The 12,641-nt window shown below is 40.0% G+C and overlaps 1 protein-coding gene across 1 annotated transcript; it reads left to right on the top strand.

Moving 5' to 3' along the window:
• Positions 1-4,366: 4,366 nt before the first annotated feature.
• Positions 4,367-11,358, top strand: zpld1b (zona pellucida-like domain containing 1b; the record flags this gene model as incomplete). The annotated part of the gene is made up of 10 exons (XM_084064934.1): positions 4,367-4,505; positions 4,734-4,954; positions 5,342-5,523; positions 6,255-6,327; positions 6,477-6,574; positions 6,896-6,976; positions 7,194-7,365; positions 8,625-8,727; positions 10,969-10,998; positions 11,183-11,358. 10 exons carry the CDS (start codon positions 4,367-4,369, stop codon positions 11,356-11,358), a joined length of 1,275 nt encoding a protein of 424 aa, XP_083921060.1.
• Between the last annotated feature and the right edge of the window lie 1,283 nt (positions 11,359-12,641).

Here is a 12,641-nt window from a genome sequence, read left to right as displayed (position 1 = left end):
ACCTTTCAATCTGGTCTTGCATCTTTGGTTTTAATATTCATGCACACATAACAGAGGTAGATTGAGCAACACAACACAACAACACAACACGACACAACACAACACAACACAACACAACACAGCACAACACAACACAACACAACACAACACAACACAACACAACACAACACAACACAACACGCGCACACGCACACACACACACACACACACACACACACACACACACACACACACACACACACACACACACACACACACACACACACACACACACACACACACACAGCCCTTATGAGTAGTTCTTAAAGAATGTGACTGAAAGACAGTAAAGAAGTGGAGCACTATGCGTTGGACAAGTAGGTCATTTACTGGGTGGGAATTGTAAAATAAGCTTGTTGGTAATAGGTTGACTATATGTATTCATGTCTTGTGTACATGGCCATCTGATCCTGTTTGCACTGAATGGCACTTGTCTTCATATTGGTTTCAGCCAGCCCTGCCTCATCAGAAGACTAGATGTGTGTGATGAATAGCAGGCTGCTAAGCCTGTTGTTTACTCAGGCCTTTGTCACTAGCAGTGACCATTAAGTTCCATCTAGAGCAGGTGACACGTGAGGCTGGAAGACTCCTTATAATGCAGTGACGCATACAAGCTGTTTGTTGAAGACACCCATATCAATCGCGATGAACAAACAATTGAATAATCAGGTCAAAGAAAACAAACAAGTGCATGTGTATTCATGATTATGCACATACTGTACACAGACAGCGCCACACACTTTTATATATTTCCTATAAAGGTGCAACTTGTGTAACTGAGAAATACTTACCAAAAACAGAAAATAGGATAGCAGCTGTAGATATTCTAACTAAAATAAGTTGTACTTTAAATATGCTCCCCTTTGGGTCTTTCACTCAAAATGTATTCCTACACAGCTCTTTGGCCTTTTCATTTAAACCCTACATACTTAGTTGACCAGGGTACCCCGGGTCTAACTTTTTCTATCTACATTAAATCTCAAGCTTCAAATGTTCTCCCGAGAATAGGGATGCTGTGGTTAAACAACGACCAAACATGTCATGTCTACTCACAAGTGTGGTCATATCATAGACTAAGCCTAATGGTGTACACACTTTACTGAAAGGTATTGTTTCGTTCACTCACTTCACTGAACAAAATAGGCAGTTGTTTATAAACAACTGCCTATTTGGTGCCGTGAATATTTTGTGCAATGAATAAATTCATTCATTCGCACGGATACACAGTCACTGAGTGAGAGACCGCCTCCTTCATTCAGAGAACGAGATCATATAGTTTCATTCATTGAACTAGATCAGTTGTTTTGTTAGCTGATTCAAGTAATTTTGTGGGGATACACACAGTCACTGAGGAGCGATATATGAGATGAAGAGAGCTTGCCTTCCTCAAAGAGCTCAATGGCTAATAATGGCTTGTATTTCATTCCAATGGGGAACCGTCTCTCAGCCAATGAAATGTGACAACTGACTGATTAATAAAGCGATCTCTTCAGGAAGTGATTTAGTTTGTTTACATCACATCTGACCCCCTGATCCTCACTAAAGGAGCCCCCCAGGGATGCGTGTTGAGCCCTCTCCTCTACTCCCTGTACACATGACTGCACAGCCATGCACAGCTCCAATGTCATCATCAAATATGCTGAGGACACAACAGTGATAATAAGCAATGACGAGTCCATCCTACAGGGACGAGGTCACTTCACTTGCACTCTGGTGCCAGGAGAACAACCTCGCTCTCAATATCAACGAAACCAAGGAGATGATCTTGGACTGCAGGAGGTAGAGGAGAGAGCACACACATATTGACAGCGTTGCTGTGGAAAGGGTCAGAGAGTTGCACGGCAGACACATCGATGAGGACCATAAGTGGGCCACATACACAACTCATGAGGTGAAAAAGGCTCAACAGAGGCTGTACTGGATCCGTCTTCTGAAGAAGTTCGGATCCGCAGTATCCAACAGCACCATCGAAAATGTGTCACAGCCTGGTATGGGAACTGTACCACCCACAAAAGGAAAAACCTACAGCAGGTGGTGCGGACAGCCCAGGGCATTGTGGGAGGTGAGCTACCCTCCCACCAGGAATTGTACGAGATGCAGTGCGTGCTTAAAGCTCAACGTATCATCAAGGTCAATTATCAACTCCAACTCCGTACACACCATTGCTGCGACAACAGACGGTCAAGCTCTGTCGCACTATCAAATGCCTGAGCACACGATTTCTGAACAGTTTCTACCTGGCTATCCATCATACTGTTGAACAAGGCATGAACACCGCCTGTCTGAGGTGGTTTTTAACCATCTAAAAGATGTTTTTTTCACCTGCAATGTTTCAAAATAAGCCACAATATGTACACACCAGCATTATGATGCTAATGTTCTAAATATCATGTACATCTGCTTTCACATACATTATCTGTATATATGTATATCTATATTTGTTCCATTTAACTTGTTCTATCTCTTTCCCTTTGCTCCCACTCAACTGTACCTCTATCCTCTCCCCTCTCACAGAATTCTACAAAACGATGTGACAAATAAAACTGATTCTGATGTTATTTTGTTCACCCAAAAGAACTAGTTCTTTTGAACAAATCATTCACAAAAGACTCAACAAAATTTAATATAAATCTCTTTATTTTCATACTATAATAAAATGAATGGTACAGTAAAACACTGATTTCCTCAAACACCAAACAGACCACGGTCTGCTTTAGAACATTTTTGTTTAGTGTTTGAAGAAGCTGATTACCATTTAATGGTAATCAGTAATGTCCAAGACCACCTGTATCGTCCTTTAAAGGCACAATCAATGATCCAAATGTGAACAAATGGGTAGCCCTTCCAATGAGAATTAAATTATGTATCTGTACTGTTTCTAAAACGGTAAGAAAGTTCCAAGAAGCATAATGATATTTTACATTTACAATCAATAATGTATTTGTTCAAAAGAATCCCAGACCTTTAAAGTTGTCTTTACAAGAGTTATCCTGATGACTCAGTCAGTAAAGGAGATAGAAAACATGCCTACATTGTTTTCGAATCATTTTTTTAAGGTATGAACTTACACAGAGTGGCATAATTGGCATTAAAGCATAAAAAAATTCAATGGTTCTCTAGAGCTAGTGGAAAAGTAATCTTTGTGTTTTTAACTCTGTGTGTACCTAAATGTTAGGTTATGGTCTTGTAAGGATCTTACAATTTTAGCCTAAGACTATCACATTATATGCCATAGAATACCTTTTCTCTAAGTGATGCCTTGTGCACCACAATTACCCACACACAGCCCTGCATCAGACCACAGTTGACTTTTATGTTCATGTGAATGTAGGCCGCAGCTCGCTCTAGGTAGAGGCCGATGACAGCTTAATTCCTGGACTTGGCCCCCCTGCTGAGGCCCCGCTGTTTGTGTTGTTTGACAGACAGAGATCAGGCCGAGGAGAGATGAGTGGGAACCCTCTGAGTCCGCTCAAGTTTCTGGTCACTGTGAAAAGATTTGTCCAGGCCATTCAGATCTGATGGAGTTTCCCATGTTCCGTAGCACAGGTTTTTTTGGATAATAAGCTCCTCTGTCTTTCCCCCATGCACGCACGCACGCACGCACACACGCACGCACGCACGCACGCAGACAGGCATGCATGCATGCATGCACGTGCCTATGCACATGCGCATGCACTCGCACACACACTCACGCACACACACACACAAACACACACACACACACACACACACACACACACACACACACACACACACACACACACACACACACACACACACACACACACACACACACACACACACACACACACACACACACACACACACACACACTCACGCACAACCTGCTGAGACTAACCTCCCTTTTTGGGCATTTCATGCCCTCAAACTACAGTACGTGGTGTAGTGACAAATGTTTCACTCGTCACAAACCAAGTAAGAGGGATTCGAATCAATTGCTTCGGTGTTGGATGAGGCAGAAAATTAGTGAAGAGAGGAGGGGAAATGGGAGTGAGGTAGCGGAGAAAAGGGAGTGGGGGAATGAGCTGCAAAGAGGGGGCACCTTAGTTTAAAAGGGGTGGAGCAGTTGAGGTTTGGGGCTAACATGACAAGAGAGGGGCTAAAATAAAAGCGTGTAGAGGGAACAAGATTTGACCGATTAGTCTTACGTTAAGAAGGAAGGTCGCGTTACTTGGATTGTGGGTACGATTCATAATCGTTTGGAAAGAAACCAGAAGTGTTCTTTTGAATATCTAATCTTGAGATAAGTGTAAGATCCATGCCGTAACCTGAGGAATGTGGTTGATGCAATGTTAACATTCTGAAGATGACAGTAAGTAAGCCTCTCACAGGTGCTGAAATGAAGCAAATATTCTTTATTTTCCTAATGATGAGCAAGATTGCATCAGTCTCCACGCAATTCAATGGATACAACTGTGATGCCAACTACCACAGCAGATTTCCTGGTGAGAATAATAAATGGCTTTATATAATAGTGCAAATGTCAGACCTGTCATTCTCTCTCCTTTTATTATGACTTTGGATCAAAAATGTGGATTCTCTCTTGGAAAATGGAAACACTAGTTCTTCTTTCTTTTTTATTTAAACTTATTTTTGAACTTCTATTTCAGTATGGTCCACTGACACTTTCTATATTTTTTACACTCTGTCCTTCCTCTTCTCTATTTCTCCAGCTGAGCGGGACATTAGCGTGTACTGTGGGGTTCAAACCATTACCTTGAAGATCAACTTCTGTCCAGTGTTGTTTTCTGGATACACTGATGCAGACCTGGCATTAAATGGTCGGCATGGTGATGGCCACTGCAGGGGCTTCGTCAACAACAACACTTTCCCCACAGCGGTGCTGTTCAGCATCAGCCTCAATACACTAGAGTTCTGCGGGAACACTCTGGAGGTAAGGAGCACACAGTCAGCTGCAGCATATGAAGAGGGCCTTTCCAATGGAGATGCTATTTGGAATAAAACTGACACTTTCTCTTGGAAAATTACAGTTTTAAGCCTAATTTATATGCCAAATTTATATTGCATCTGAGATATTTTGCTTAGATAGTAACACTTTGATGATGACACTTATTAACCATTTTTACCCTGGGGTTAAACTTAAAGGCCTTTGCAAGGCCTCAGCGAAATGGCAGGGATTTGTATCGGAATATAACCTTTTTACTTTCAATTTTTTACACACCATTTAAAGTGGTTAAACAGTGACCAATGAATCTGACATTGTTTTAAGTAAACACTTGATATTTAGCTTTTTTGTGATATGTTGTTGTTTTCTCCACAGGTAACCACGGCCTATGGGGCAAATGCCTATGGGAACATGTCTCTTGTACAGATTGGGAATATCTCTGGCTATATTGACACTCCTGACCCACCAACCATTATTAGCTACCTGCCTGGACTACTGTATAAATTCAGCTGCAGTTACCCTCTAGAGTACCTGGTCAACAACTCACAGTTGGCATCGTAAGTTCCATCCAAATCATTACGTGTTTTACAGTGAATTTAACCTTTTACTTGTGTTCCGTATTATTTTTGCTCATAAACTATGTTGGCCATTATATTTCTAAAATACTGAGGTGTCATTTACAAAATAAAGTTTCCATTATATTTTAAATATAGATTAGGATATGTCAAAGTTTCTACCAGTGGTGTGTTCTATCTTGTTACGCTATATATGTAGTGTGACCTGCAGAATCTTTCGTAGCCAAGCGTAGGCCTCTACTAACCATTTTCATCCATTGAAAATGTGCTAGCGTATGTCCACAACCATGTGCATGTCATGCAGGGAATTATTATCGTATCCCTCCGAAAAAACCTAGAACACACTACTGGTTTCTACCACTAATCAATAGAAAATACAACAGACGTTTTTCCAAAGCCTTTCACCTGAAAGTCTTCTTCAGATAAAGGAAATACCTGAAGAAACATTTCAGATGAAAAGGCATTCAATATCCATGTGGTTCTTCACATCTTTTCTTTTGTTCTTTTATTTTTGGGACAACAGTACGATAATACATTTCGTCTTCTGCATTTACTGGCAGCTCCCTTTTATATCTCAAATACACATATTCTTAAAAATGTTACCTTTACTAAGATTGATAAATTAAAATAATTTCATATTATGTATTACTTGTGTGTATTACCGTGTTAATGATGTGAATACATAATAATAACCACAAACTACCTTTTCATAGCTCATCTGCTGCAATATCTGTGAAGGAAAGCAATGGTACATTTGTGAGCACTCTAAGTATGATCTTATACAATGTGAGTATGAAATGAGGTTTGGTGTGAAAAACATAATAAATACCACACACTTAGCGGCTATTGTGTCACATAAAATAAAATCCAAATATATACAGCATATAGCAGTATATTTGATTTTGTGTTTTCTTATTATCCTGTCTTTTGCACAGGACTCAACATACTACCAGCCTCTCTCAATCCCAATGGCAGGGTTAGCTTTAAAAACCAGAGTGTTTGCAGCTGTCAAAGCCACAAACTTAGATAAACGGTATGAAATGTTATATTATATATCCATGGTATTGCAGATTCTCCCAATAGATGGTTAACCATTAGACACCTAGAGCATGTTGTAGCCCTGTATTACATAGTCTTAATGTCATACACTGGTAAAGTAAGAAAACATTGTGAGCATTCAACAACATTTAATCAATATCTTTTCAATCACCATCTTTTCCAAATAAAATCCAGCCTCTAAGGTTTTCTTTTCATGCCTTCTGTCATTATGTTATTAAACTGTGTGAAGGCGCCAGTCCTTGTGTAGCTATATCTCTATTCTCCATCAAGGCCTTACAGTTTTGTCTCTCCATAGATGGAATATCTTGATGGACTACTGTTACACAACCCCCTCAGGGAATCCAAATGATGAACTGCGTTATGACCTTTTCTTTGGGTAATCTGTCTTTTTCTCAAAGAATGCCTGGATAAAAAGCAAAAGTGCCCCATTGCCTATTCACCAGACCACCATACATACATCAATTAACTCTAATGGGCTCTAAAATCACAAGGCTGGAAAGTTTCTCAAATTGACATTATAACATAGCGTAGTCTCCCTGTCTGTGCGCTCAATGCATGCATGTATATGAATGTGTTGTGCTCTTTTGAAACAGCTGCCACAAAGACCCACAGACAACCGTTTTTGAGAATGGGAACAGTCAGATGGGTCGCTTTGCCTTTGAGGTTTTCCGTTTTGTTAAACACCGACATCAAAAGATGTCAACAGTGTTCTTGCACTGTGTCACCAAGCTTTGCCGGGTGGATGACTGCATCATGCTCATGCCGGTAAGTATAAGTTCTTCACAAGTCTCTCTACAATTATACATCAATTATTTTAAGCCTACGATCAAGCCATCCAGGCTCCTGGTGAATCATTACCATAAAACATTTGATTCTGTGAGATTTTTTGTTTTTTTTGAAAACCGCAAAACAAAGGGCATTTCTTAAATATTGTATATCATATAATTAAATATTCAAACATTTGTTTTCACCAGGAGCCTGGATGGCTCCTGATGAAATATTAAGAAATCGTATTATGTCCTCTATCACGCAATAATATAATTGCCAGACCCAGAGGGTCGGCCTACATGAGGCTTTGTCCCTCTTTCGTCCATACATGGGCAAAAAAGACCTCGTCTGTCCCCCTTTCGTCCATACATGGGCAGACAGCCTACATGAGGCTTTGTCTGTCCCCCTTTCGTTCATACATGGGCATAAAAGGGACCTCGGTCTGTCCCTTTCTTCTCCACACGTCATGCGAAGTACTAGGAATTTATTCTGGGTCTAGCAGAACCAGGTCTCCTGGTCTTGTTTAAATTATATCCATTAACATCTCAAAAACATGTTTTGTCTCCTACCCCTTAAGACCCGGGTCATCAACATAGATCTAGCCCTAAATGTATACTAGTCCAGTGGACACAATGGAGTACACATGCTGTGTTTTTAAAGAGGGAGTGGTTAGTCCTCATCCCTTTGTACTTTATTTTATTTTCTGACATAAGATAGTAAGTAGGAAATCTGAGAGAGAAGGCATAGATGGATCAATTTGTAACCCAGTTTCAAAAAATGCTTTAAAAGTAAATTATTATTTCCATGGTCTACTTTCCATAGTCTACTTCGCCTTCTTCTTCTTTCTAAATTGAACTGATGGCCAGATCCTGTTAAACTAAATTAAAAATCAGATCATTCACACACATGCCAATGAATCCAGGGGGTCCCCAGCAAAACTGCTTAATAGCAATAAAACCATGTATGGACACTTTGATGACGTGCTTAAGACTCTTCATTCCTTGAATACTGTATCAACATTATGACATTTAGACTTGTATTGTGATCTTGACCTTTGACCGTTTCAGCTCAAAAGTGAATCTTAAATTAGATGATTTACAAGAACATCAGCAGGCTGGCCAGAACGTCTGGCCCAGTGTTATTTGGCTAACAGGCAGAAAGGCAGACAAACAGACATGGTGAACATGAAAAACTACTGCGATATGCATGTCCTATAATGAAAGGAGCTTTTTAAAGTCTGAAAATGCAATTGCTAGATTTGCGGTCGGCGCCGTAGGCGGGATGTGGAGCAGAAGCCAAATTCTAGGCCAGCATCTGAGGAGGCCATCCTCTCTGCTGGACCCATCATCACCAGGAGTGGTGAGTAATGGCCCACAGCAACACCCAGACACACACAGAGGCATTTACATAACATACACAGCCACACGCATAATGTGTCGCATCTAAGTCCCCCATCTCTTTTTTTTTTTTTTTAAAGATTTGTTTTTGGACTTTTATGCCTTTTAATGATAGGACAGTAGACTGACAGGAAATGGGGAGAGAAATGGGGAGTGACACACAGCAAAGGTCTTCGGGATTGGGATTCGAACCCGCAACACGTTGTCAGGCTGGCATTGCAGCCTAGGGTGCCTGGACCGCCACGGCTCAGCTCAGGCCCCATCTCTCATTCTGTGCCGGGAATTATCCCTGGATTCCTCCTCGGCCCATTTCCCATAAATGGAATCAGATTGTACCACTGATAAATTCTCCCTGATCTGCTAGACTCTAGCGGCTCCTCTAGTAGCCAGAGGATCCCTCAGGGATCCAGGGCATCACATGAGCCATTTTCCTCTTTACGCAGGGATCCCTGGAAATCTGATACCTGGCCATGCCGTCAGCATACACTTTAAAACTTCTCAAATATTATCTAATTACATAGAAATAAATACATAGAACATTTCCATTCATATAGCTGGAAGAAGTTAATCCTGGGTGGCTTCCGTGTCATGTTTGTTCTAAATGAAGATGGATTGGTTTATAGTATCCATAGCAATAAGCATCATTCGTTAATTCACCACTTAATGGAAATGTATGCAGAATTTATGGGAATTAGTGGGAAATGCCAGGAAATAATGGGAATAAAATGGAAATAGGGGTCAGTAAGGCTATATTTGCCATGTCAGATAGAAACCCATAGATAGATAGAAGTCCATTCATTAATTAATGATGCCGAATAAACCCATTAATTTCGCAAATACGTTCAATGTGAAATGTGCCATGTGGTGAATTAGCTAGGTAGCAAGTTAACTAATTTAGGTTGACAATGTTGACAATGTTTGCTGTGTGCATACACAAAAAAGGCACCCCTTTTTACATTAAAACCTATGAGAAATTACCAAAAGGCAATCACATAGTGAAAAAGCTCTTTGTTTTTCTCAGCTGCTTTCAAATAGAGAAATAGGCATATCTTTTATCTGACCAATCATGATCAACTGTGTCTTCTTAACAGGTGGACAGTGTGAACACACCCTTATGGTTTAAAGTGAACAACTCATTTATGAAAGAAATGTTTTACAAGACGAATGATTAATTAAAACTCTTCAATTAGCATGCTCAATCAAGCTACGTCCCACACCGTTAACTTCTAGAAAAAGTGAGCAGAAGATGTTAAGTTATAAGCTGTGTACTTGGCTACTATATCTGCTAGTTAACTGAAATATAATAATAAATATGAAAATAGTCACTCTAGTATGATCAATTAATACTTTCCTGCGTCCTTAGGCTCAGACAGTGACTTACTGTAGTGTTGGCATAGTGTGGACTACACATGTGATGGGAGAATATTTTGCATGCAGACGTTGCAATCTCACTCAATTCCTATTTAATGAGATACTGACAAATCTGTACACAAAGTCCAAGAGATGCTGATTTGTCTCCCCAGTGGCATAAACTGCAGACCAACAAGGACAAAAATACAAAAGTGGAAGAAAAAAAAATCAATTCATTATTGAGCAAGGCAACTATTTTGACACAAGGTCTTCAACAGGATCCATAGGGTCACTTGAAGACTGTGCCTTGGATTTTTTTCCATGTTTATGCGACTGGGGAGACAAAGCATTACCTCTTGGACTTTGTGTTTATGTATACCTGTTCCACCAAAGAGCACATGTAGCACCTGTCTAGAGACCTGATCCATGCAGCGCTTCCTCCCTTTGTTCTAAATCTGTACATGTGATGAAAGAGTGCACTGCATTCAGCAGTGTGCATGGTTACAATTCAATTAAATGGGAATAAAAAACATCTATTGCTTGTTTGTATTAAGCCCCCACCCACCTAAAAGAGAAAAAGGAAAAACCAAAGAAAAGTTAAACAATTTCTATATTGAAATTGTGCACTTTTCCAAAATTCCACAAATTCCTGGGCTTAATTTCCCTTAGAAAAGTTCAGAATATTTTTTAGAAATATATCAGAAGTTGTCAGGTTCTTTGCAACTCTAATTGTCTCCCAACAAAGTAAGTGGTTGTGAATAAGGAAGTATGACCTATCTATATTTTTATATTTATGCCTATTTGAGTACTTTGTCAAAAAACATTGTAATGAACGCTGTCTTAATATTTACAGATGAAACACCAGCCAACAACTCACGACTTGGTAAGCTTTCTTTAACACTTTGCTAACCAACCTCCAGATATGGAGTGAATTGGGCTCATCACGTACGCGTACGCACACACACACTTTTGGAAAACCTGAAAATGCATCTAGTATAATAGCTAAAAGGCCATGTCAAAGATTGCATAGTTGTTAAGTTTCTGTGTTTGTTTTTGTTATTCTTCAGCTGCATCTAGTAACTCCTCCCTGCCAATGAACCCAGTGACCAGTGCACTGCTCTCGGGCGTGGTCATCCTAGGTGGGCTCAGTATCAGCTTTTTCCTGCTCTCAGTCCGCCTGCTACACAACGCCCGCCTACCCACAGTCACATCCTCGGGATCCTGGAACCCCACCTTCAAATGAACAGAATGAGTTCTGTGTGTTTACATGTGCCGTGCATGTAACACACGGTCTATTTACAATCTACATGTGTGGTATTCACCATGTGTACTGACTATTGTACTGTAAATGCTACTGCTTTTTTTTTTTACTCATTATACTATATCTTTTGCATTTTTTTTAAACGCGTGTGTGTGTGTGTGTGTGTGTGTGTGTGTGTGTGTGTGTGTGTGTGTGTGTGTGTGTGTGTGTGTGTGTGTGTGTGTGTGTGTGTGTGTGTGTGTATTCAGCATGTTCTTGGCATTGTAAATACCTGTTACTCACGTATTGTCACATCATGCCAGTTGGGCACTGCCAGGGTAGGTGTGTACTCCTGTGATTCTCTATTATATTTTTTGACATGTTATCGTCTTTGTTAAAGCTGGCCTACTGGTCCTTATAGAAAATACTATTGAATACCTCAGTATATTTGCAATCTGTTGTTTGGAACAGGATACCTTGAACAAATACATTCTTTCAATTATAGGCTTACTGTTACACCTTTAAATGAAGAATATTTGATATAAACTAAAACACAAATATTATAATACAGTAAGATGATTACTATTTTAATAAGGACCACTGAAGGGTGACTTGTTGACTTGTTTCGCGCTTGAGCTCTGTGACAATCTGTTATTACTGAAGAAATTATAAAATTGTGAAATTATACTGTAAGGTGTAGCGGCTAGAAAGGAATTCATTTCACGCTGTTTCAAGAAATAAGTTTGCTTCAGATGTGGAATGTTAATAAACAAAAGATCCCAGCTGTCTGCTGTTGTCTCGTCAAGATTTGTTTGTTTTTAAAATACAGATTTTATACTGATTACACAGCATTAAGGGGATGATTAACTTTATTAGAATATTGGGTTTCATACAGTATACCTGGCCATCCAAACATTGTCACTCATCTTGATCTGTTGCGTTGGTATAATTTAATCCATGAAAAGCCAAGTGAAATAATGCTGGGTAGTTGTACACTTTGTTTTGTTCTGAAACAGGTGGTGTTAGAGTGCCTTTTGTGTTAATCAAAGCCCAGATCATTGTGGTGGTGTCCAACTTGTACAGTATATATCATTATTGCATCCAGACCCCTGGATGTATCCTCCATAGAAATACATGACCTTACCCAAGACACAGGCTGAGTGGCCGGTCATCCACCCTGAACAGTCCCAGAAACCATAGGCTTGAACCATCTGTGGGTGTCGGCATCAAATGCATAAAGCATGTTGCTGAACTCATCTGCATAAGTCTTCTCTACACAGAGTTAG

This window comes from Gymnoscopelus microlampas, assembly GCF_963454915.1.
Source record: "Gymnoscopelus microlampas genome assembly, chromosome: 8".
NCBI lineage: Eukaryota > Metazoa > Chordata > Actinopteri > Myctophiformes > Myctophidae > Gymnoscopelus > Gymnoscopelus microlampas.
Note: the sequence above shows the minus strand (reverse complement) of the source record. Positions and strands in the feature narration are given on the sequence as shown.